The sequence below is a fragment of the Mus caroli genome, unplaced genomic scaffold (genome assembly GCF_978045245.1).
Source record: "Mus caroli unplaced genomic scaffold, Mus_caroli_1 scaffold_12, whole genome shotgun sequence".
NCBI classification, from domain to species: domain Eukaryota; kingdom Metazoa; phylum Chordata; class Mammalia; order Rodentia; family Muridae; genus Mus; species Mus caroli.
This window is the reverse complement of record NW_028227267.1, coordinates 6,900,217-6,927,078: the sequence shown is the minus strand read 5'-3', so window position 1 is coordinate 6,927,078 and position 26,862 is coordinate 6,900,217. Positions and strand designations below refer to the sequence as shown.

Here is a 26,862-nt window from a genome sequence, read left to right as displayed (position 1 = left end):
GAGATGGGATTCAAGGTATACTTTAATGAATAAAGTTAAGAGTGGCATTTCTACCATCTTAAGAATCTTAAATCCTATCATTGGTGCTCATACACAGAGACAAGGTGAGGGAATCCATGCTTACAATAAGTGGATATATAGTCATCAGATGAATAGTCATCAAAACTTGACCTGAGCTTGGCTGGAAACAACTGTGGTTTGACATTTAAGGAACTAAAAAAAAAAAAAATACTGTTTTCTACAGTGCTATCATTTTATGGACTTTATATCCTCATTTAATCTCTTTTTTTGAAATTCATGTGACTAGTGCCCAAGAGACTATCTAACATTTATGTCACTCCTTAGGTGGCTGTGACGTCTGGGATCAGTTCAAGGTTGCTAATGTCTGTTTTTTTTTTTTTTAGCTGATATGACTAGAAAATTATGTAATAGTTTTTCATAATACCTTCTATTATTAGAAAGCATATTATATGATCTTATTTTAGAAAACTATATTTTAGGTACATTTAGAGTGTATACCAAATACATATACTTTGCTTGAATGGATAAAGTAGTTTTTAAATTTCTCATTTTTAATTTCTCCCCCCACTATTATCACAACAGCTTTGGGATTAAAAAAAGGTAAATAAATATCTTTATTTTGTAATATTATGCTTTGGAACTTTATGTGAAAATGAGAAAGAATTATGCTGCTAAACATAATTCTGATAGCCTACTAATAAATTGTCCAAGAGGGCTCTTTTATCTCAGTGTCTCATTCTGCAACAAAGCAGCAGTCGCTGTTTTATTTCTGAAATTTGGGGCACACACCGGATGCTTGTTGCTCTCGATAGGCGCTGGAGGCAAGTGAATAGCTAGTGTAACTCGAACGTCATCTGTGAACTCAAACTGTAAATTAAAAGGTGACTTTGTGTCTTTCTTATATGGCAAATGTGCATGTCATATCTGCTTGACAGTACGGGAGTGAATGTATGCTCTGGACAGTAACGAACAATGACAGTCGTCAGCCTCATCAGAAGACATGACATCAAGAACTGACAATGACTGGTGGCAGCCGGCTGTTTACACATCTTTCTAGAAGTGCTTTCTTGTTATAGTCAAGGAACGAGGGAATGTTGTGCCCTGCCTGAGCTGTGCACAGCACGAGACTGGTTCTCCCATGCCTGCTGCCCTGAGGTGCAGTGTGGATCTCTTGCCTGGGAATGGCTTCACTTCTTGGTGTCTCTGACTAGAAGCACTCCATTGTGAATGGCTGGGAGAAGATGGCATCTTTGGAGGCCAAGGGTCACATGGCATTTGAAAACCACCACGACAAAAGGCCCAAAAGGGCAAACATGAACATTATTTCAGGGCTGACTTCCTCTAGTTCTTTGAAAGACAGTAGCTTTGAGTAAAAATCATATTACAACAGAGATTATTGTTTTGTCAATAATCCAAAGCCAAAATAATAAATGTTTTGTAATTTTCCCTATTGCAATTACTACATTTTCAATGAATTGTCCTCTTATAATTATTTAATTTTAATTAATTTTATATTTCTTCCTATATAAACAGAAATAAATGTTCTATAGCTAATTAATAATGTATCTTACTGACATGATAATACTCAAGTGATTAGGTAACAATCTGTTGAATATTAGTCAATAAGAATGAATCTTCATTTAATTTATTTTCTTTAGATTGGATTATGATATTTTGAAATATTTGGACCTCACTTACTATAGAGTCCTTTTAAAAGCCATTTAGTCTTAACAATAAGAGTAAGATTTATAGTGTGGTGTTGGTGGGGTCATACAAATTGCGTGGCTGTTGGAATAATTCTTTGGTATTGCATTCCTGCAATGTAGCAATTGCAAGTTGACAATAGAAGATGTAGCAAAAATAAAACTGTAAGAAATAAGGCAAATGACTATTAGAACATCTACTAGGACAGCAATACATGTGAGAATACATGTCAATTCACTCAGAACAGAACCAGTCAGCCCTCTAGTCATCCGTCCTCTCACTCAGAAACCAAAGCAGAACAAAGTCCTACATTCCCACTAACTTCTCCCCTATAGGAAGCTGCTAAGATGCCTCATCAGATATTCAAAAGAAGGAAAAGTCAAGTTAAGAATCTTCTGGGAGTGGTGGAAAACATCAGTCTGATAGCCAGGGGTACATGTATGCAAAATAAAAGAGAAAGAAAGGGAGAAAAAGCAAATTAAAATAAAACAACCGAACAAAAAAAGTAAGAAAAGGCTACTGTTAAATTATCAGGAGGAATGGTATGACCTACAGTTTTCTAAATTAGCATTCAGATAACTCAAATACATATTTGCCTGCTCTCTTGACCAAATTGTCTAGCTCTCTCTAATGTTACGTCTTCTCGAAACACACTTCATGTAGACAGCTTGATCCTATATGAATAAGGAAATTGTAAACTCTCTTTGGTTAAAAGTAGAATAGAGAAAGCTTTTCCTAAAGTTTTAAAGTATTGATTTTCTGTTTCTTAGAGGTTTATATTTAGAAAATTTAATAGAAATACAAATGAAGTTGACCAAGTTATTGTTGTCATTGTTCCTGGGGGAGGAACAGAATGGCGGAGAGCTGAAAACCCTCCTGGGCACTGTGAGATCCTGGACCAAAAACCTTTGTGAATAGAGCATATGGACTCATTCATGTCTTTAGCTTGCCATTGTTGTGGACGGACTATGTTTTACAGCTCTGCTTTCAAAATCAATCCTCAATGGGTTTTATTTGAGGATGTACCAGTAAGCCAAGTTGAATATGTTCTCTAAGGCTCAAATAATTTATTAATTGTAGCTTTCGATTCCAAATATTGCTCAGTTGAGATCAGTGGATTTCCTACCTCATCTTTCTATCTGCTACTGTATCCATGGTTACACCATTCGTAGCTGACCACTCTATCTTTTGAATGGAGCAGGGGACCAACAACAACAACAACACATCATTGTGTCAAAGTGCAAAATGATCTGTTTTCAGGCATTGAGCAGTCAGGTAACTGTGGATTCCATGAGACAGTGGCATTGCTGGCCATTTCGTTGTGATATTAATCAATATTCTTGGAATGAAAAACATCAGAAGTTCCTGGTTGGCTTTACTCAAAAGTTCATTTGATGCCAATATGAAAGCCAAGGAGAGGAGGCAATTATGCACACATGACATGCATCCTAGCTTCAGTATGGAAGCTTACATTTCAAACCTAAGGTCAGGAAAATAACACGAGAGTTGTACTACAAAGTCTAGACATGAGGGAGATTGAAGAGGAGAGAGGAAGCACATTGCAGGTGTCAGATAATCGAGTCAGATTATCTGAGCTGTGCTAGCTATGGGGGAGCACTTACCCTTCAGTCCAGCTAGAAGTTAGCAGGGTAAGAAGGAACAAACCAGAATAACATAAAGACTAGCAACAAGGCTCAGGAAAGCAGACAGGAGTTCTAACCTAGCAGCTACAGTTCTTGGGTTTGAGCAAAGATTGAACGAGAAAACTTAAAATGAAACAAAACGACAACAACAACAACAAAAATCAACCTCCCCCAAACCAGCAGTAGTCAAAATCCCCCTAACTGTTGAAGATTATCTCAGTAGTGATAAAAATAGAGCAGTTCTCAGCAACATCCAACTCTGGGGTGCATGAGGTAGTTAACAGTTGTTAGTTGAGAAATAGACAATAAAACAAGTAAATGCAAGCACTATATGCAGCAATCATTGACCAAATGGCAAAGCTTAACATACCTTCTTTTCCCACCCCACACAAAATGAGCACTATATTATTTCTCTGTAGGATTTCTCTAATACTCACAGACAGGGATAAGATGTCAGTGAGTAGTCACTCTGCACAGTGAACTGTGGCAATACTCAATTTCAAATTTGGACATATTCAAAGTATGCAATATTGGCCTTAGAAAATGGAGAATTACAAGTATTTGTTCAAAAATTATGGAACTAGGTACCAACTTATAAAAAAATAACTAAAATGGAAAAATTAAATCAACAGCACACATACAAATAAAAACCAGAGAAGAACAAAAGGTTTGCAAGGCTGATGGAACCCTCCCCAGACCTCTTCAGTCACAAACAAATGAATAGCAGGATCTATTTTCCCAGTTTTTTTTTCCATTCCACATAAATACTCCACTCCATTCTTCCTTAGACATGTCTTTTCGTTTTGAAATTGAACTTTTGACATTGAAAAAAAATGCCAACTTCCCCCCAAAAGTCAGTTAAACTGAATTTGGAAACATCCCAAAACACAGTTACCCTCAACTCTCCCAAACTGCAAAATGTCCAGTTCCCAGGATGCCTCAGAATCGACAGCGACAGGACAAGATTGGAGTGTTTTTTATTTTTTTCCCTCTGTCCCCAAAACATTCCTATGTGGCTTCTTTTTTCTATGGAGCTTCTGTCATCTGTGTACAAACTAATGCAGCAATTACCAAGTGAAGTCATGGAAAAGTCATTAAGACCATCCCCTGGCAAGAATGGTAAGTGCTTTGAACAAATACTCAGAACCAAGATTTAATTAGGTGTGTGCACAGTCGAGTATGTAGCAATGACCCTGACCTTTTGGGACTTAAGGAAACCTTTTTAAAATGCAATACTTGATTTTCTTTTTCTTTCTCTCCTTTTAAAATCTTTTCTTCCTTTCCCTTTTTTGTTTCTAGCTAGAAAATCTGTGCTTTCATTAGTTCTTGTGATGATAAGTGAATGACCAAAGTTTGCTATTTAGAACTTCACTGGGATTGATCCTTCCTTTCCCCTGCTTTGTTGTCCTCAGTGACAACCATAGTTCAGTTTGCCCTGTACAGAGGAGTTTCTGGGGTGTTGGGCTTGGTTTCTACATGTAAGGAAGCCTCAGGCAAATAAGGGCAGGTTTCCCATATAGAATGCTTGACCTGTTTGACAGTGTTGGTTTAAGGCAGTATAGGCAGCTGTGACTGTGACAGTGCTATAGCACGTTCCAGTAAGACCTATGAGCCCCACTCAAAGCCATATTTTTCTGTGTGCTTGCCAGACATAATTGCCTTGTTATACCACTGAGTGCAGAACCCTGGTTTCCTTTTCTGGTCTTTCTGTGGGTTTCTTTATCCTTAACCATAAATGTTCAGGGTCTGAAGGAGCTGTTTACATCTTCACTGGCATCCTCTGCTGGTTTCTAAGTTTGGGGAACAGAAGTATCCTGGTGGTACTGTGGTTGCAATAAACAGTCTAAAGCACTGTGGGGGGTCTGCTTCGGATGAAACAAAGCGACAGTGGGAACATGGAGATCAGTATTACTGGGTTGCATTAGTCATGGGGACATGATGTACATCTGTGAAGACTGGGCACCACACAATTAAATGAGTGCCATTCACATTATTGTCTGTGAGAAAGGAGCCTCTTGTAGTGGGTAATTGGAATGGCTGGATGTGGCAGCCTTGTTTTTTGAGAACCGGATAGCTATGAAGGCACCTCACACTCTCTGAAGGTCCTTCCCTTCCATGCAGAGGTTAAGGGGTCACTAGAGAAGGTGAACTACCCAAGGTTCTGATAATTTTATAGCACATGCTATCACATTTGCTTTGTGATATAATCAACATAGCTTGTATAATCTACAAGGATGACCTTATCCTCCAATTCTACCTTCTAGGATTTTGCTGCATGACCCATCTAAGATGTTTCAAATAGGGTTGTTACATGTCTGAGTCACAGAGCATTCAGTTGAATGAAATAAATCCTGTCTATATGAAGAACTCTCTACCTTTGGCCTTCATGTATTTCCATGAAAGGCTATCCCTCTTCAACAGCTTCTATCATGGGTCTTAGAAATTCCTTTGTGGGGGTGATGCTAGAATCAAAGGACATGCTTCAAGTACATGCTCCATCACTGAGGGACACTCCCACCATTTCTCTACTCACTTTGACCCCTAGTTGTCCTTTCTCTTTCCTCTATTAGTGAAGAAATGTAGGGCCAAGCACAAGTCAAGCAGCCATTTCTTACTGTGGGTGGATGGCAGAAGAGACACGAGATGCAAAGTGGAATGATCTTGGGAGAATAGGAGGCCATTTGGAAAGAAGAGGATTTTCCAAATATCAGTTGAAATAGGTCTTTCATGAAGTTGATTTGAATGGTGATTATAATTAGGATTTTTCTCATCAAAGAGAATGCAGGAGGGTATGGTGGGTAATGCGTTTTCCAGATGTGCTAACCATAGGCTATCAGGCAGTGAGGGGGGTGGAGAACCTGTCACAGAGATTCTATTTATTTAGAAATTAAATAAATATTGGATATCCTATGTCAAGGGTAGTCACTGCAGGGCTGTCCACTCTACTCTAGTTTCAGCCTCATGTATTCTGTCTTCTTTCATAGTTTTCTGTGTGGAAGGCTACTGTATGGAGTTGTATGTCAGGTTCAACCAAAGAACACATCTTCCTTTAAGAAATCATTGGTATGGAACTGGGGGTTTGCCTTCCCCCCAAAAACCATACCTTTGCCTGGTGGAAATATACACAGTAGTGGGACTTATTGAAAACTTAATTTCCCTCTATAGTTTCTATAGCTGTAAAATCGCTACATATACACTCGGGTTTGGCTCTAGAGCAACAGTGGAGCCATGAGCAAGCGTCCCAGGGAAGTGCAGCCTCTGCTTTGGACTCTCTGTTCTTGCAGGGACCTCTGCTCTCATATCCATGCCTTCTAGATCTGGGAGTCATAGCCCTAGCATTTGGACTTAAGGTCTGAGAAGCCTTCCTTACCTGTCTATTTGCCTAATACCCTCTTGATCTAATACCAGCTTGTTACATTTGTTCTATTTGCCAGTGTGTGAAATGGTTGACGGTGGGGGAGGCTGATTTGGAGGTAACCTGAATGTTCACTGGGATGCAGAAGCCATAAGAGCAAGAGAGTCTCGTGTGACTTCCTCATTAACGTCTCCTTGCTAGACAAGTGCTCAGTAACCTATGCTGAAAGAGGGAACCTCGTACTAAAATAAGAGACCACCATGACAGTTCCGTGGGTGGATGCACACTTTAGTTATCTGTAGACAAAGCCGAAGGTCTCTGTGCAGAGTAAACAATGAATCTGCAGATCTCTTAATTTATTTTTTTTCTAAAAATAAAAATATAGCTTTGGCTTTCACTGTATCCTGAATTTTAGAAGTATTGGGAGATCTGGGGCAAAAAGTGGCAATACAAAGAGTACGGAGACACAGAGGCAGAGGGAAACTGCACATGAACTGGGGCTGCTTTCAGGTCTCTGCTATCTCTGCTCAGAATGTGATTTTAGGTATCATGGGTTTTTTTCCCACTGCATGTGATAATGTCATCATTTATTTTTAAATGGTTCTAAATTGCAGATTTAAGTTTATTTCAAATCATCCCTATTTTTAAATTCCTTTTAATAGGAGGAGACGAAGCACCAATATACGGAATCTACTATATTTCAGGGACTCAAACAAATATGCATTTGGCTGCGAATTCCAAACTCTCAGCAAAATCAAAAGATAGACATAGATATAAAATATACATTCCTTTGTTTAGTCCTTGGTAGAGAATCTCAAGTATTGCACTTTAAAATTACGTTCATCTAAGATTTTGCCCCAAGTTTCACCCTGTGTTAGCTACATGCCCCGAGCAAATCTGATTTTCGAATCCTCTATATAAAAACAACGAATTTTTCTCATTCAACTTTGGAAGACTTACTTTACAGAACTATTTAAAAGAAAGAAAAAAAGAAAGAAAGAAGGAAATGGCATATGTACTTACAAAATTGTGAGATGGGGGCATCCAGCTGAGGCACATTTCCGCCCTTGGCGTTGAGCTTCTGCACCTGGGTAGGGGGAACAGGTTTGTGCGACTGGCCAGTGGCCCTGTACATAGCTTGGACCCACAAAATTCGATCTTGTTCATCATCACTTGCAAATATCACCGTGTCTCCTTCTTTGACTGCATTGAAGAAGGCTCGGCCACCCTCCAAACCTGCAAGAAAATCAAGCCCACCATCTAAGCTGAGCTGTGAGACCATCGCCAGGGAGCACTCCATCGCCAGGGAGCACTCCCTAGAAAGCCAATTCCTACTGCTTTTCCTTGGGCCAGAAAGGGGAGGAGCAATTAATGACTTCTGGATGAGGTGACTGTAAACTAGTTGGCCACTGAGTAGGAGCAGGTATTTAAGAAACATTTTAAGGCTGGCTCATATCTCTTTCTTTGTCTTGCTAGTGAAAATATGCCAAAAGTTGCATTAAACATCTACTTATAAACACATTTCTTTCCTAAATCATCATTATCACCACCAGCATCACCATTATCACCAGTACTGTCACCAGCAGCATCACCAGCACCATCACAACCATCACCACCACTGTCACAAAAACCACTTCTCTTGGCCCCTTCTCCCTTCACCTGCTCTTCTGTGGTTCTTCTCTTTACAGTGAAAAGAACATATCTACTGAGGCTTCTCCATCACTTCTGCATATGCAGCACACCTAGGCACTTGATCAATTGCAGTTTCTGATCCCACAAGTCTGCAGTGAGGCCCGAGGTCCAGAACTTCCAACAAGTTCTCTGTAGATGCTGATACTATAGGTCAGAGAATCATCTCTGAGCAGCAAGGCGCTCTCTCCGTTTGACCATAAAGCCTCTAATCCAGCTGCTGCCTGCCTAAAACCTTTGTTGTCAAAGCCATCAATGTTATTAACCTTGCCGCATCCAAAGTTCAATGTGAAATCCTAACTCTGCTCACTGTATCACATGATCAAGCAATCCTTACTAATTTCTGGTTGAAATTTTCTCTTTCAGGAAACCTTATGCCCCACTTACCTCTCAGCATGTGATGGCTACTCTGTTTAGTTTACTGTCTACTTTTCCTCTTCCTCCTCCTGACCTTTAAAATGTGGAAGCTCCTGGGGTTCTGTTTTTCAGTCCTGTATTTATAGTTCCTGGTGATAACTTTTATGTGTTAAGAATGTGCTGAGAGGTACTTTACATTTCCCTCAGCACATTGGAGTCCCTCCTTCAACTCCATACCTAGACTAGTAGGGTTCTCAGGACTTGTGCACTTGGATGGACATCTCAAACATGTCACACCCAATGTTGACATCCTGGGTTTTGTCTCAACCTCTTGCCACCTTAGGAGAGCTGAACCCATCCAGCTAGAAAGTACCACATGCAATCTTGGGACTAGTTTAGAATCTTTCATTAATTTCTCCTATGGATGTTGGTACCAAAGATTACCAAAGCAGGGACCCTTCTTCTGCCACTGGTTCTGGCTCCTGAATCTGGCTATAATTACCTTGTGCAATCTCCTATCTCAACCAAGAACATCCACTCTCGTGTTCTTGTGACAGTTCTCCGTACTGAACCCAGCCAATGCCTAATCTAATAGGTCATGCTGTTTTTCTGCTTAGCTTACTGAGGCCCCAACCTATTGAAATGAAACCCCAGGTTCTGTCAAGGTTTGCAATCCACATCCATTGACTCTCTGCCACCTTCAGTTTCTCCTCTCTTCTCTTGTGTATACACTTTATATTTGTATGATTCACAGAGATTCCTTGCAGGTTTTGCAGAGGGATATGACCCTTTACTTATCTTTAGTTGGAAGTTACATTCTTATAAGGTCTTCTTTGACTTTTATCTCTGATAATTATCTCTGATAAGCTCTCTTACCCTGACTATTTTTTTATATTAGTCTTTTAACACACACACATGCTCATGCAGACTGGAAAACAGAAGATGTCAGATCCCCCAAATCTGGAGTTGCAGGTGGTATGCTGACCAATGTGTGTGCTGGGAACCAAACTCTGGTTCTCTGCAAGTACAGGAAGTGCTCTTAATTGCTAAGCCATCTCTCCAGTCATCTACTGTTCTTATTAACTTCTACTAAGATCCCTAGTGGACTGTGCATTATATGGAGCAAGGTTTTATCTGGTTTAACTTCTTCCATTTCTTTGGTATCTAGCATAACTCAGCACAAAGTAGGTGTTCAAAAATATTTGTTGAAAAAATGGTCTCAGTTTTTTTCCGAATGTAGCTCTCAAGGTCAGCGTTTAAAACAAGGCCAAATTAGCTCGTATCTATCAACATATCCCAACACCTGTACTTTCAATGAGGTGGGATTTCTCTAGCTAGATATAAGGGTCATACCGTTGTCATATATGTATCATCTCCCCATTAGTTGAGAGCTAAGAGGTGCAGGAATGATTGATTAGCATCTCCAAGCTGCCAGCAAGGCCAGTCTGGAGTCTGTTAGCAGCAGAGCAGTGCTAGGTGTCATTGCAATGATGTGAAGAATTCTACCCTGAGCTCATCATGTTAATCCAGGTATCTCTTTTACAAGTGATTACATATTGTGGAGATATTGCATTGATAATGGTCAGGGACTAGGCGCAAATAGATACTTTCTTTTTATTTTTAAGTCATACACACACACACACACACACACACACACACACACACACACATACACACACCTGTGTGGTCATATGCATATGTGTGCCTGTGAAGACCAGAAGAGACCATCAATTCCCTGCAGCTGGAGTTACAATTGGTTGTGAGCCACTCATGTGGGTGCTGTCCCTCTGCAAGAGCAGCAGGGCCTTAAGTAAGGACAATCTCTCCAGCCCTGGCTATTTCTTTACAAAGAGGATCCAGTGATTTAGCATCAAAACAGCTTTAAGAAGAGATTTCTGGTGGCTTTCATTCTGAGGAGATATTTAAGTTGGTTTCTCCTAACTTGTATAAAATGGATGCTCTAGCAAGGATAGTGCACAGTTAACTTGAATGACACAAAAAGAAGGAAAATTTAGAAGTGGAGGAAGAGCTTTGAAGAATGCCTCAGTGGGCATCAAGGAGACAAGATGGAGAGTGAGTCAACAGATCATGTGCCTATGCTCACACAAACCTTGGAGATGTGCCACCTTGCTGCAATCAGTAGACACCAAAGACAGTCTCATGTGAGAGGTACTTCCCACTGCCTCAAGCCTTGCATCCAGTTACATCTTTCCTTAAGGCAAAAAAAGAATAGGCTATGATGGTGCTGAGCCCACCAACAACTTTATAAAGCCTGCATAAGATCAAGAGGAGGACAGGGAAGACAGACTCTTTTGTCTTTTTTGACTAATAGGCACACTGTCCAAGAGCATCCCCTGATCTCTGAAGACATGACTATGTTGTTATTAATTTGCTTACACCTCCATAGATAAGGTTGGGCACGTGCATAGTATACAGGCGCTCCACCCAATGCTTAGGGGAGTATGAAAATTTTGCCCCCACCTCTTTCTGGCTCCTTAGTAAGGACCAGAAAATTTTAACAATCAAATGCAGAGCTTAGAGGCTGGAGCATTAACTCAGTGGTTGAGTGTTTGCCATATAAGACCCTAGTGTTCATCTCCAAGATCACAAGAAAGAAAAAAGAATCTGAGTTAGGACAATAGAAAATATTAAATATCCATTTTCAACTAAAAGTTACTTGGGAAATAAATGGGACAGGAAAAGTCTTGTTACAAGACCACAGTCAATTAACTTTTTATTTACAATTCTCAGGAAGAAATTAAATTTCATCAGATCAACGTGGAAATAATAAATCAAGCTTTAAGAATATAAATGCAGGGATGGAACACTGGCTTGGTGGTTAAAAACTCTTGATGCTCTTGCCGAGGACCTAGGTTCAGTTCTCAGCACTAAGTGCTCAGCACAGCAAATCACAACCACATCTAACCCTAGTTCCAGGGGATCTGAAACCCTCTTCTTACCTCTGTGAGGACTACAGCATGTGCTATACTTAACATACATGCAGGCAAATCACTCATACACAGAAGGTGAAAATAAGCATAAACTTTAAAATGAGAATATTCAGGTGTTATTCCTGTATGTGGAATAGAACTCCCTGCCTCCATCTTCCTGCCATGGAAGCCCTGATTTAATCTGTAACTTCCATGGGTAGCTTTGCTGTGATTGTTCAGTGACAAGTGCAAGAGGGTGACATGGGTTGGTCTCAGGGTCTGATTCCATTGACAGATAGCCTGAGACCTCTCCAATCTGTTTCTTAATTTGAAAAGCAGAATGACATTTCTGATCCCACTTGCTTGTGGGATTGTGACAAGGGTCCAGTGTAATCACACAGAAGAGAGAGAGTTGGCACTGACTTGGCAGGAGTTCCTGACATACAATAGCATTGGTGGGCAAACAAAAGAGTGAGAGGGCATTGGCTCAGCAGGAATCCCTGGTATAGAATGGCCTTGGTTTATTTTGTCATATTGATCTTCTGGCCTCTGTCTCTAAGATATACATCTTAGGTACAACTGTTTTCCTTTGTAAAAAGAAACCCTAAGTGAGAAAAAAGAAACTTGAGAGAAATACAAACCACCTCACAGTGTCCCAGTTGCTGGCTTTTAGTGCAGAATCCTGTCATGCTGACATGTTGGATAGAATGTTCATTTTGAACTCCTTCCTGTTCATTAGGAAAACTTCTGGGCAAAATTTGAATTCAGATCTCACGAACTCAGTGCTGTACAGTGGGTACTCTGGCAGGATGTAGTTACAAACAGAAATTGGAAAGAGTCTGACTTGCTTGAATCCCCTCAGGGCCAGAATTTGGGGAGGACAGATGACCCTAGGAAGGCAGGAACCAGATCTTCTTTGTCGTACCTTTTTGGGTTAATACCCTATAATGCCCCATCTTTTCTCAAACTCTGCTCCCCCCCCCCTTGTGTATTTTGTTGCACGTGGAAGAGCAATATGGGAGTTGAAAAAAAGGTTTTGGGCCAAATGATGCAGTGTGGTTGGAAAAGCCTAGTGCAGATTTGGCATAAAAATGAACTTCTCCGGGAGAGGGCTGCTGGTGCTTGTTGTTCATTAATATGCTGAAATGATTTCGCACCCCCCACCCATTCTGAAGGTTCTTTGAAACTGATTTCTATTCAGTTTTCTGGGGAAAAAATAAAATGGGTATGGGGAGAGGTGTGAGGGGGCAGGATGTAGAATGTATGCAATGTAGAACTTACAAGAAATACCACTACTTGCAAGGCGCTCGTTGCTACTTAAGCCCAGGCGCATCAACGCTTCGATTCAGAGAGAGGCATCTTGTAAGCAATACAGTGGATGGGGTAGCACAAGTTTCTTTCTCTAGTTCCACCAGCTAACCTTGTGTAGTTTTGGACTCTGCCTAGGGGACAAGCATGCTGGGAGGCAGCTTCTCTTGGACACCAAAACAATGACACACACTGAGGCTGAAGTCATGGCTTAGAGGCTGAGGAGTTGCCTCTGCTGGTAAAGTGCTGACCACGCAAGAGCAAGGGTCTCATTTCCAGCACCCATATATATAACAGTCGGGCTTATACCTGTCAGTCTACTGCTGGCGGGGGCAGACACTTTGGCATTTGATAGTCATCACTGCAGCCTAGCCAATCACTGAGCTCCTGGTTCAATAACGAGAGCAATGGAATACACCTGATTCCAACTTGTGGTCTCCACATGCACCTCCATATGTACACACACACACACACACATCATAGTCTCACACAAATGCAGTTCCCTGGTAGGTATACAAGTATATATTCTTTCTTATGGATATCCTCAGGAGCATATAGTAGAGTACATCATTGATGTCCCAGATACATAAATGCCAAAGTATGTGTTTTCTTTTTGGCTTTGAACCAGAGACTCTCTGGTGTAACAGGTTACTGCCTAGCATGAACCATCTTGCTAACACGAGCTTGTCTTTTGTCAGTGCATGGCCAAGGCAGAGGTGGATACCTGGCTGAGGGTCGGTGTAATCCACGGTGTAGCCGTCCAGCTGTAGGAGTTCCTGAGGCTCTGCCTTCTTTTCTCGATAGCTGCACATGGCAAAGGTGTACTGGCTGACCTGCAGTACAGAAAATCAGACTGTGAGACTGTCCCACCAAGACTCATGCCCCCTTGGAAACCATCTACATTTAACTGAACCCCAGTTGCTCCACGGTCTCATTCACACTGGATACAGCATCTGACAGTGGCCCATGAGGTTAGAGTGGGTTCATGTGCAGAATGGAAGTAAGAATTTGTCCCTGCCACTTAGTAGATGATTAGGAACAGTCAGCTGTTCCTATCTTCATGGTTGTTTGACTTATATTTTGTCCAGTGTGTGCATTTCATGTGGGTGCCCATGTAAACCTGTGCATGTGGCAGAGGTGGGGGTATATTCACATGAATGTGAACCTGTGTTTGAAGGCTAGAGGTTAGTTTCAGGTGACATTCATCCACCCTGTTGTTTGAGACAGTGCTTCTCATCAGTCTGTAAGTCGCAGCTGCACTGACTGGCCAGCAAGTCCCTTTTGATGTGGTTTCTGGGCTGTCTCTCCAGCCTCCTATCTACTATTTTGAGACAGGTCTCTCCAAGGTTGGCCTTGCTTTTCTGATTCTCCTCCCTCATATTCTGGGTTCTGGAGTTACACTGTGCACTAGCTCAGCCTACATTGCTGTTCTTAACACCAATTGGGTTAAACACACACATTGCCACGCTTTTGTGACACAAGGCTGACTGAATGGCAACAGTTCTATGTGTGTTACCCAATATAATCTTGGCCAGTAGTTAGAGAACAAAAATTCTTTTCTTTGCAGTTGTTTAAAAGACTTGGAAGATGACTTGGTGGGTAAGACACTTGTCCAGCAAGCCTGAGGACCAATGTTCACTTTCCTAGAACTCACATAAAGCCAAAATGGGTAGTGCGAATCTGCAATCACGGTGCCCCATGGAGAGAAGAGAAGCAGAGATGGGAGATGCCCAGAAGCCCACAGGCTGGCCAAACTGCCATACACGGTGAAGAGCAACAAAAGATCCTGCCTCCAAACATGGTGGAAATCAAAGACTGACGACCAAGGTTGGGTTTTAACCTGCTCTGTGGCATTTATGCACTTGAACTCACACAAAGCTATGTCCCCCTGACATTCACATATAACAAGCTGTACTTGAACTCACACAAAGCTATGCCCCCCCAACCTTACATCCACATACCACAAGTGCTGCTTTTGTCAGTGTTGAGCTTCTCGTTTTGTTTTTGGCTACTTGATGCTATTGAGGGGGCACTTGCAGTGACTTGGTAGAGTCTCCCCTCTGTCTTAGACAAGTGCCACAGTGACATGCTGTCACAAGCAATGAGCACTCGACTGCTAGGTGCCAGTCATAGCCAGGCAGCCCCAAGCCCCGATGGCATGGCCGTTGTCACTGGCGCCCTACATGGCAGCCCTCACTTTACTGATATTGGCATTCCATGGCAGTGCAGGGTGGTGCTCCAAGCTGCAGGCCTGCCTTCAGGACCCTGTTGTCACTGTGTATGCAGAACTGGCGACGATGCTTCCCTTTTCTACATCTGGCCTATTGGCAAGAAGCCTGTGGTAAAACAGGCCTACCCCCAGCTTCCAGCCAAGCTCACAGGCACATTTACCGTCATCCACGTATGTCAAATGCCTCGGTGAAGGACTGCCACATCCTTCACCCCTTACTTTCCTTTATTGAAAGAGACAATTCTAAGACTTTGAACCCAGCCAGGGACAACTGTAGTCTACTCCACAGTGAGACTGGTCTCTTTTTAAGGGCAAGAGAAACTGGTGCTTTCAGACTCTACAATAGGTTTCGCTGTCCCGAGTCCTGAAGGTTCAGAGTAAGAGGCAAGAGCACATTCACGTGGCTGGTTTGTCTGCTGCTGCCCTCTGTTGGTTTCTCATGAGAATTTTCCTGCCCAGTCTGGGATTCTGCAGAATGCACTGTCGCACAGGCTAGACCAGAAGGAGAATGTTGGTAAGGGAACACCATCTAGTTCCTTATAACAAGCAGAGCACCCAAGACTTCCCCTTCTCCTACAATGGATGTCGGAGTGCAAATGGGAGTGGTCATAGAAGCTGGGTTCCTGGCCAGGTCCAGTAAACTGTCATCTTTCAGCCTCAAAGTTCTCGTCTGTGTTGTGCTCCCTTCCTCCTCCTCTCCCCTCATCCCTGTGCATCAGCTCGTTCCTGGGTAGTTCCTGAGGTTCCCCCATCATGTGTGAGGCCCATGCAGCAATCCCTCTATTGGTGTGCGTAACTAAGTAGTCCCTGTGCATCTGGCTCCATCATTCAGCTCAAAAGAGGACTTCCCTGTAGGTGACCAGTCCTTTGAAGGAGTACTTTTGTTCTATTTACAGTTTCACAATCAATAGGCATTTGTTAAATGAGTCTGACACATGGGGGACATATGTTTAATCCATGACACCCTTCTCCATGATTTACAGTGTCTCTCCACATATAGTACCAGGCCATTCCAACCTGTGGCTGATCTTATGCACCATAAAAACAAAAAACTCCATGATGCCCTCCCCACAAAACAATGACAGGAGACACTGCTAGATCTCCACTCTGGTGATTTGAATTAGTTCTTTCCCCTGGCAACAGGAGACAGGGTAGAGTTTGTCAGTGAGGTCAGCCAGAAAGGCGCCAATATGCACTTGAGGTCCACATAAATACAACAGCCAAAGTGTGTGATACTGAGATGCATGCTTCTACTACTACTGAGCCCTTCACTTTTTTCTTCCCTGTTTTAGTGGCTCCCTCTCTACAGTGCTGTCTGCTGCTGCCCTCTTCTGGAAGTACGGATGACATGCCCTGCAGGCTGAGGCTGTGGGACTTGGTTAAAAAAAAAGAAACAAAATAAAATAAAACAACTCCCCCTCCCACCCCCTCCAAAACCCCCAAGCAGCAGCAGCAGCAACAACAACAACACAAACTAGACAAACCTGAGTTGGCTCACTGGGAGTGTTTTTTCTTTAAGATCTGACAATTTACTTCAGGATTCAGAAGAGGGGAGAGTATCCTTGGGCTATTATCCTGAGTTATAGATGCATCTTAGTTTTCCCAGAATGCTTGGAGGTCACCAAGGAGCTGACAGAGATTTGGGAATTTTCAATTTTTAAAGCTGTTACATCTTATTAATAGAAAGCTATTCCCAGTGAAATGCAGGTTTCTCCCTAAACTGTAAATGTGTTCATTTTGACAAGTTTTGGGACTAGACTCAGGTTCTTGCACACTTTAGGCACGTGTTCTCCACATGCTCCAGAGCCTGGGAGGTGATTTTTGAAGTCAGAGAGTCCAAGCAATGCAGAATAGAGGTTTAACAGTCCCGAGTGATAGGCACAGGGCTTGCAGAGTCCTGGTTTATGCCAAGCAGTGGCCCTCTGGATAGAAGTGAGGATTGGCTCCTGGGATTCCCTAGGGTTTGATCAAAGTTTGATTTTACAGGTGACCAGACTTTGCTACTTTGGCTCATTTTCTGCTACTTTTTAAAATAGAAAGGGGCTTATAAAGGAGCAGGCAGCAGTTACCAACATCTGTGTGTGTATTGGGTCAGGGAAAAGTCCAAACAGGTAAACTTTTTGAAATCAGACGAGTGAATCAGAGCCTTAGTTGAGAGGGCTGAAGTCTGAGTGCTCATCAGTAGAGCATGATAGTACAAGCTTAGGTACTTAAAGTATAAGACAAAACAAAACAAATCACGGTGTTGGGTGTGGTGTTATACAACCATAATCCCAACACTTGAGGGGCAGAAGCAAGAAGACCACCAGTTAAAAGGCAGACTCTCTCTCTCTCTCTCTCTCTCTCTCTCTATATATATATATATATATATATATATATATATATATATATATATTCAGTAAGAGCCTTTGTGTATGGAGAGAGAGAGAGAGAGAGAGAGGATACAGAGAGAGAGAGAGAGAGAGAGAGAGAGAGAGAGAGAGGATACAGAGAGACAGAGAGAGACAGAGCATCTTAAAAAAAAACCAAAAACTATTTGATCAATCAAACAAACAAACAAACAAGCAAACAAACAAAAACAGACAATGAAGAGGATAATGACTAGGGAGCCAGTTTGGCTGTTTCCTGTCGTTTGTAATCAGAATGTAACTCTATGTACATCCTTCAGAACTGTGTGGAAACATTCTTACAACTTACATATCTTATAACTCAGTTTTTAAAATAACAGTGAATCTTGATGAGTTGTTAAAATACTGCTAGACAAGTCATTTTATTTATGAGTGCTATTTATCCTATTCAGCTTTAGTATCTGTTCTGAAAGCTGGAATAATGAGAAATTTCAGTCATGATGTCTGTAGGAAAGCAGAAACAGAGAGTGTGGGTTTAGGGAGCATACACTTCATGAATGAAAAGTAAATGAATCCTAGGAACTTTTGTGTGCATAAACTTCTCTGCGTACCAGACCCACCTAGGTGCTCAGTTGGATGAGACAGATGCAACCTGAAGACCTGGGCTGTGCTTCATAGTTAGCTGCTCATCAGTCACCATCTTTAATTTTAAAATTAATGTTATTTATGTGTATAGAGGTTTTATGTGCGTGTATGTCCGTGAACCACATGGTTGTAGAGGCCAGAAGAGAGTATCAGTTCCCTGGAGCTGAAGTTACAACTGGGTGTGAACCACCAGATGGTTTCTGGGAATGAAACCTGGGTCTTCTCAAGACCACTGAACAACCTCTCTAGTTCCATCAGGTCACATAAGCACGCTGAGCCTCAGTTCTTCCTAATGTTAAATTTGGAGAAAATCTATATTCACTGTAGTATAGATGTCTGCAAAGACCAGTTTCTCAAGCACTTTGTGAACTTCACAGAACCATAGAAATACGCTATTATTGGCATTTTAGGGGAAATTTAAAATACAATTTAGCAGTGCTGACATTGGGCTGAAATACTTTGAAGAAGTGGGAAACCAAACACCTCCCTTTTAAAAGTAGAGATAGTTTTCATATTGGAGAATAACAATACACTTTTTCAGACAGGTTCTCGAGGTTCAAGGTTGGCCTTGAACTTGCTGCTTAGCCAAGGCTGACCTTTAACTTCTGATCCTTCTGCCCCCACCTCCCAGGAATCTGTTAGAGTAGTTTGTTCATGATGTGTTGGGGGAGAGACTCCAAAGCCTCATGCATGTTAGAGTCTGACTATACCAACTGAGCTATCCTCCCAGCTCCAAGAAAATCAACTTTAAGACATGAATGGAGAAGAGATGAGACTTTATTATCTGGAATGACTCTGCATTCATATACCCAGGTCAGGGATTCTGACTACTGAATAGAGCTCAGTGTGGTCAGTTATAGTGATGAAGGCACATGTAGTCTTTGCCACGCTTCCACAGACTGACAGTGAGTCCCAAGGAACTCCCTGACTCAGGATGTCAAAGACCCCTGTCATTTTTGGGTTATTAGGCTGCAGCTAAACTTATAGGGCATGCATGGGGATTTCAGGGACCAGGGCTGAGGAGGCCTTGGTGTGCTGTTTGCATAACCCAGTTAGTTCCTTTGATCCTTGTTTCCATGAACAACAGGAACAGGCAGTCTATGGTTAATGCCATGAGACCAAGGCAGGACACTAGAGGCTTAGTGCTGGCTTCCCCATCACTGTGATAAAGGAGCTGATATGTCACCTTCAGAGGCTGCTTAGACTGGTAAGGGATGAAAGGTCTGATCTCACTGAGCCAGAGGCTTGATTAGTGTGTGGGTGTGCTACCAAAAAAGGCAGGCAGCACCTCTTAATCATGAGAAGCCTCTTGGCATCCTGCAATGCATCTCTCCTGCTCTCTAGGAATGCCACGGAGCCTCAGACAGCCTGTGCCCTTTTATGTTTTTTCCAAAGTCAGTATACAGCTTTTTTTTTAAAAAGCCATGGTGTGATTCTCATCTCCTCTTAAAGGAAGTCTGTGTGTGAAGGCCCCAAAACATCTGTGTTCCAGTTGCACAGCCCAGAAAAAGCCATTCTCTTCTTTTGGGTTCAGTACACAGCGTGCAGAGACAGCTTCTCTTACATTTTTTTCCCAAATCTCCCCCTACCCTGCCCACCCAGTTTCTTTCCCTAAAGCTCCTTTTTCTAAAGAGAGAGGTCAGCTACTTGTATGAGTGTGTATACATGTGTGTGCACACACATGTGAACAGATGTGCACTATGTTCACACGTGCACCTGGAAACCATTACTCTCCACTTTAGTTTTGGACACAAGGTCCTTTATAGAAACTGAAAAGGGATAATTCATTCAGACTGGCTATCCAGTGAGCCCCAGAGAACTTCCCATCTCTGCTTCCTTGACACTGGGATTTATAGCAGTGTCAATTATTTTAATTAATTTTTATATGAGTTCTAGGAATCAAATGCTTGAATGCCAAGCACTTTGCTGAAGGAATATTCTCTTAGCCTGAGATCAGCTGCTTCTAAACATCCTTTCATTTTCATCTTCACTCTCATTCTCAGAGAAAAGCTACGTGTTGAGTGAAGAACTCTTGGGTGTTCAGAATGCAGAGGGACCCCATGTCCTGGTGAGAGAATGCTTGCTTACTCTGCTGGGAAGATGCCATCAACTACTGTCTAGACCCCGTGATCTGACTTCCTCAGAACCATGTGTCATTGCCAGGAATGGTTCCTCTCTTCCTTTATCTTCCCACAGCTATAGAAGGCATCTGTGGACACTTGGAAGGTGTGGGCAACACAGAAGCACCTTAGGATGGATTGGAATGAATTTAGCCCCAAAGCAGTGCAAAAGCATCAAGGGTATACTTGAATATAGTTGTAGGCTTGACAAGTGTTGCCAGAAACTTCTGCAGTCACTTAGAACCAAGCGGGAGCTGCTACACAGTGAGAGTCAGTGCAGGCATGGCTCCAAAGAGAGGTGAAATAGCTCAGGAAGCACGATTACAAGGTGCCTCACTTTGAGATGTATTTCAGAGAGCACTGCAGTGAACATTTTGAAGATTGAGTTATGGCTTCTGTGCCCTGGTGGAGGCTGTGTGCCAGATAGAGTTAAGGCAAATTTAATGGCCAACTGAAAAAAGCTGAAGCTCAAACCAACAGCAAAAGGGGTTGGGGAAGTGTTTTGAGGACATTTATTATAAGTCTGTAGGGAAATTTTTAGATGCATCTGGAAGAGTGAAGATATTATTTTAAACATTAGCAACACATTATTGGTCTCTGAGTTTGACTCTACTTCTATGTATACGTCTGTGTATCTACAGATTTTTTTTGTGGTACTGTCAGCAATAGTCTAACTGTTGAAACCCAGAAGTCCATTACAAAGGGAAGGTTTTACAGGTATGGGAGGAAGAGCCCTCTGTGTGGTTCTATGGGTTTATAATCTGGAAAACAACATGAAACTCAATGCTCAGGCTTCGTGGCCTCCATGTGCCGTAGCTCAGATCAAAAGCAGGCATTCATCCTGCCGCATCTGTAATACAGATGCTCTTGAGACTGATGAGAGAGTTGAAAAGTTACCTGCACCAACACAAAGAACCTCTTCTTCCACCTCTTCCACACATTCTTACCAATGGTCCATAAGTACCTGCAGGGAAGAGGAAGACCAGGCTGCATTAGTGCCTGACTAATATGCCTGATGCATTTTGCCATACTCACCAGGAAACCTAGCCCTCATCCACCAAGAGGCTGCAACACACCCAGATAGTGTGAGGGGATGCCCCAGGCTCTAGACTTTCTCCTTTCAACATTCACAGCTCGTCCCACATTGACACAGCCTATGATTCACCTGCTATTTTCTTTCAATTGTCTATGACATCATGAATCAAATTATTTTGAAAGAAACTTTATAACATGGGTTTGATATACTCATTACACAGAACACACTAAAATACATAATAATCCATGCTTGTGTGGAACACTGAAATGAAATTACTCATTTTATGAATACATTTGGGGCAGGCTTAGTCTGTGGGGCAAAGACTAACATCTTGGACCACGATGGAACCTCTATCTTCTCTTGGCCTCTGCTCCAGACATTACACAGAAGCCACAGGATTTTCTAAAAGGTCAAATCAGCCCATAAGTTTCTCCTAAATACGATTAGGAAGCCCTCGGGCAGGGTACTTAGGCAAAGGTCCTATCTAAGATGTGCACACTAGCTGCAGGTAGAGAAGATGTTGCACATAGAGAGGGAGCAAGACAGTACGTGAGGAAGAGACGGTGGCTGGAGCACAGCTGATGCAGAGTGGCTGCCAGATCACCGGAAGCTTGGTGAGCCCCAGGTCACCATGGCAGATGTCACCTCAGTCAGTAGTGCTGCTGTAGATCACTCAGCTGATCCTGTCAGTATTCTTGTGCTATGTGCTGAGATCAGATATCAATATATTCATGGAATTTATGGACATAAAAGAGATGCTCAGCTAGGGCTTGGGAGAGAGAGGGGGACTGGCATGCATTGACATTTAATCTTCTTGTTCTTGTTCTGTCAATCATCCAGAGGGGGGCTGCAACTGGCTTCAATTTTGATGTTTGCTGCTGGAGGATTCTGTTAGACAAGGTTGTTGAAGTATAAACATGAGTTTTGACATTGGCTGGGGATGGAGCTCAGTTGTAGAGGGCTTGCTTAGCATTTGTGAAGTCCAGAATGTCACCTCCCACCCCTATACCACAGTAAGCAAACAAGTAAACAAACAAATGAACAAATGAATATATAAGTAAATAAACAAACAAACAAATGTAGTTTGAATGTGAAATGTTTACCACAGGCTCAATGTTTCAATGCAAGCTCCCAGTTGGTGATTTGGCAAGGCTGTGGAATTTTCAGGAGAAGGAGTTTCACTGGAAGAACTGGATCACTGGTTGTAAGCCTTGATGCATTTTAGGGTTAGGGTTAGGGTTAAGGTTAGGGTTAGGGTTAGGGTTAGGGTTAGGGTTAGGGTTAGGGTTAGGGTTAGTGTTAGGGTTAGGGTTAGTGTTAGTGTTAGGGTTAGGGTTAGGGTTAGGGTTAGGGTTAGGGTTAGGGTTAGGGTTAGGGTTAGTGTCAATTTCTTGTTCACTCTCTGCTTCTTAAGTGTAGATGCAATTTGACCAGCAAGGCTTCCCTCCTGCTGTTATGGATTCTTTCATAAAAACCTGAAAACCTTTGAAACTGTAAATTGATATACCCTGTCTTTCTTAAGTTGCTCTGGTCAGGGTATTTTATCAAAACTTTAAGGAAACAAGGACAACAAATAAATAGAAAAATAAAGAATAGATGTACATCAAGTCTGATCCTTGATATAGAGCATCACTGCATTTAAAGAATGAGTGCTCAGAAGTTATGAGCATCGTCGTACTGACATACACAAGATACTGTATGTAACAAGAAAGTTGCAGCTGTTCTAGAAGAAGTTCACTAGAATCCACAACAGGATTTGCTTTGAATGGTTAACTCTGCCTTCCTCCAGGCACTTGGCATGGATTTACTGTAACCCTGGAAAGGAACTGATACCTTGAATAAGGAACTCTACTGCATGGAGGGAGTATGGAACCATTCTGTGTGGAGTTTGCACCACCACTAAGTGACGATGGAGATTTAAACTCAGAGTCATCTCACTGTGGAATAGCTTTTCTCTGTGCCCTTCTAGGGTCTGCCTCCCCATCTAGGGCCAGTAAAGAATAAGAATCTATATAGGAAGGTTGGGGAGATTTAGTGAGGAACTACAGAGGGGAGGAAAAAGAGGTACTGAAGCACATTGCATGGGAAGGTCTCTAAAAACAATTGTTGTGTACCACACACTTCAAACAGTGAGAGCAAACATGTGTAAATGTTTTTATGCTGGAGAAATGATCAAAGCTGGAGGAGATGGGTGTTTCTATCCTGATGTCAATTACAGTGTGGGCCTGAGGAATGGCTTATTTAGTCAATAAGGTGTCAGCCATCCAAGCATGAGGACCTGTGTTTGTTTCCGCTAGAACCACATACAAAAGCAGGGTTTGGTGGCACATGCTTGTAACCCCAGCACTGGGGAGGCAGAGGTGCACACATCCTTGGGCTTGCCAGCCAGCCAGCCCAACATAATGGGTAAGCGCCAGACTAATCAATGACAGATCCTGTCTTCAAATGACAGCAAGGTAGAGAGCTCTAGAGGAATGACAGCCGAGGCTGCCCTCTGGCCTCTGTGCACGTACATACCTACGTCCTCCTTCACACACACGCTCACGCGCGCACGCGCACGCGCACACGCGCACACACACACAATACAGTGTTTACATGCACTGGAGACTAACCTGGTATCCTGTAACTGTGCATATGTGTTTTATTTTACATATCAGTTAAATACATTTACATTTAAAGGGTGAGGAAACAAACTCCGTGAATTGCTTTTCTAACTGGAGAGGGGTTTCTGTTTGAAGGCATCTGAGAGTAAAAAGCTGGTGGGATCAGAGGAAATTCACAATTCTCCTTTGGTTTGTGTAAGGGTGGGGCTCTCCCTCCTAGGCTTTCCTCAGAAAGGATTACTAATGTGGCACATGCCAGAAGGTGTCAAAACAGAGACGCTCTGAGGGCTGTGAGGCACCGTGTCTGTCTAGTGAGCCCGGAGTCGCTTCCTCCCGGAACAGAATGTACAGTACCTGGAGCAGATGGACGCCATGAGACTACAGACACACAGGTGGCTTCCCACTTCGAGCCCCACTCCCAGCACACTGATCAATGAGGCAGCATTAATGCTCTAGTGCTTTCTTCTTGCTGTCTGAAAGCCTGGGCTGATCATCAGATAAATCAGCAGTCCAAGGTGTAGTGAGTGAAAGCACAGTCCAGTGCTTATGTCTGGGACTGAAGGTGACACCAAAGAGGGGATTGTGACGCAGTCACCAACTATTCTTGAGTTCGTCTCCTGCATTGTAATATGGGGATAACATCATGGACTGCAGAGACACACATCCCCTGTGCATAGCATGGAAAGGGCAGGTAGTGTCTGGTAAATGCTAGATGCTCTTATGCTCACCACTAGTAACAATAGCAAGCAAAATGGTGAACAGGCCTGATCTGAATTTACATTTAGCTTTTGGGTACCTCTCTGATTAGGAAGAAATATTGAGGTGACACATCTGATGTTGGAACTCTGGGTCATTGCTATTCCTGTTATTTGTCGAAGGTGTCTGAGTTACAGGTGAGGCCTGAATGAGCTGCGAAGGACTAACAAACTCCAAACAGAAGAGAGAGGTGTATGTGGTCTGTACTCATTGCATTAATCCCCCAAACTAGACGTGTCACAGCCAAATCCCCTGGTCTCGGTGTTCCTCTGTCTTAAGGACTTTATGGGAGGGCAGCAGTGTGGCAAAGCCTACAACTGGTGAGTGTGTGTGTCTATCTGTGTCTCTGTCTGTCTGTCTGTCTGTCTGCATCTCTCTCTCTCTCTCCCCTTCCCGCTCTATCCATCCCTCCCCTCCTCTATCTCTCCTCTTTTTTTAATCATCTCATATACATACATTTTTACAGTAATAATTAGCAGAATGCTGTATCTGCCACATCAGTTTTCATATTAAGTATCCATAGGCTAGTATCTCAATTAAAAGGCTAGAATTAAGAGCCAGACCTAATTCTGTATTGTCAACAAGAAAAGAAGTTCACACTTAATGTTTTAGAGACAGAGTTTCATTTTGTAGCCCAGGCTAGCCTAGAGATTTCTATTTTCCTGCCTCAGACTCTTGAGTGCTATGATTAGAGGCTTGTGCCACCACATCCAGCAAGCAAGAAATGCCTTTAAAGTCAAAAGTAAGTTAAAAATAGAGTGCTATATAAAGGTGTACCTTGCCAATAGCCATCTTCTTTAAAGTGTTATAGTTCCACATTACTGTCACAGAAAGTAAACCTCAAGGCAGAAATATTGGCACGCACGCACGCACGCACGCACACACACACACACACACACACACACACACACAGAGAGAGAGAGAGAAAGAGAGAGAGAGAGAGAGAGAGAGAGAGAGAGAGAGAGAGAGAGAGAGAGAGAGAGAGATTGTTCCATTGTAATGAGTGGCTTAATTCACCAAGTGGATATAATAATTTGAAATTTGCTGCATCTACTCAAAAAGCTTTAACACACATTGAACAAAACTGAACAGACATGCAAGGAAAGCAAAGCTAAGGCGATCGCCAGAGTTTGGTTTGACTAAATTACTGACAGGAAATCAGCAGTGAAGGCTGAGGAGTCCTTAACTGGCTCAGTGCTTATCTGATGTGTACAAAGCCCTAGGTCCCGTTATATGCCCTCACACAGTGTGTGTGGTCCTGTATACCTGTGAGCCAGCAATAGTGTAGGACGAGCAGAACATAGGATCCTGTGCTGGCAGGAATGGTGGACGCCTTGGGGACCCATGGATATCAAAGAGCTGTGATGGGGTTGAAGAACAAGAGGGCTGTGCTGTCCCAAACAAGACAATGAAAAGGAAAGGGGCCAATCTTAATGATTGGCTTTAAAGCTCCACACTCCTTGCTAACTTAGCGGAGGGGCTGAGATGCTGTGGGTTATCCCTGGTGTCCTCAGTGGTTTTCTGGATAAATTCTGAGGTGGGCCATGCAGAGAAAGCCAAAGTTCAGGCCTTTCGTTGAGACTTAACTGAAAAGGAGTCTAAGCCCAGCTTCAATGCTTACTCAGACTTGGAAGGATTTTCTCCATGATGAGCCTCAGTTTCTCTGTCTATACAGTGGGATTCCAAACAATGCATGAGGCTTTTATAAAACTTATGCTAGGTACTGTGATTGTAGAAGACAAGTGGCCGACTGGAAAAGAACTAACTTTCTAGAAAGGAAGACATGATATAAACAGATGAACAGGAAAGCCATGTACTATATCATGCAGAGTCTTATTTTATGATGAAAACAGGAGAGAGAAGAAGAGGAGGAAGAAGCATTAAGACACTGAAGAGAGTCAAGGAAGGCTTTCCCACAGGTATGGGGACATTCTTAGTAAGCTGGGTGGGCAGGAGGGCACAAGGCTCTGAGGTAGCCTGTACTTCTCTAACACCCAAGGAGGAGGCCAATGTGGCTGTAGCAGTACTCACGAGAATGCAGAGAGGTTACCATAGCAACAGCCAGGGCGTAGCTCTGAGTGAGGTGGAGGGTCACTGGATGTTTTCTAGCACTTGAG

General features: G+C 42.6%; 1 protein-coding gene across 14 annotated transcripts in view; it reads right to left on the bottom strand.

The window, feature by feature from the left end:
• Cadps (calcium dependent secretion activator) overlaps positions 1-26,862 on the bottom strand; it is a 454,319-nt gene that overhangs the window by 139,832 nt on the left and 287,625 nt on the right. For all 14 annotated transcript variants that reach the window (XM_021182627.3, XM_029468976.2, XM_085828366.1 and 11 more), the window contains exons 9-11: positions 21,248-21,314; positions 13,732-13,840; positions 7,747-7,959 (exon numbers count right to left, since the gene is read on the bottom strand). In XM_021182627.3, coding sequence (XP_021038286.1) covers positions 7,747-7,959; positions 13,732-13,840; positions 21,248-21,314 — 389 coding nt within the window. The remainder of the gene's footprint in view (positions 1-7,746; positions 7,960-13,731; positions 13,841-21,247; positions 21,315-26,862) is intronic.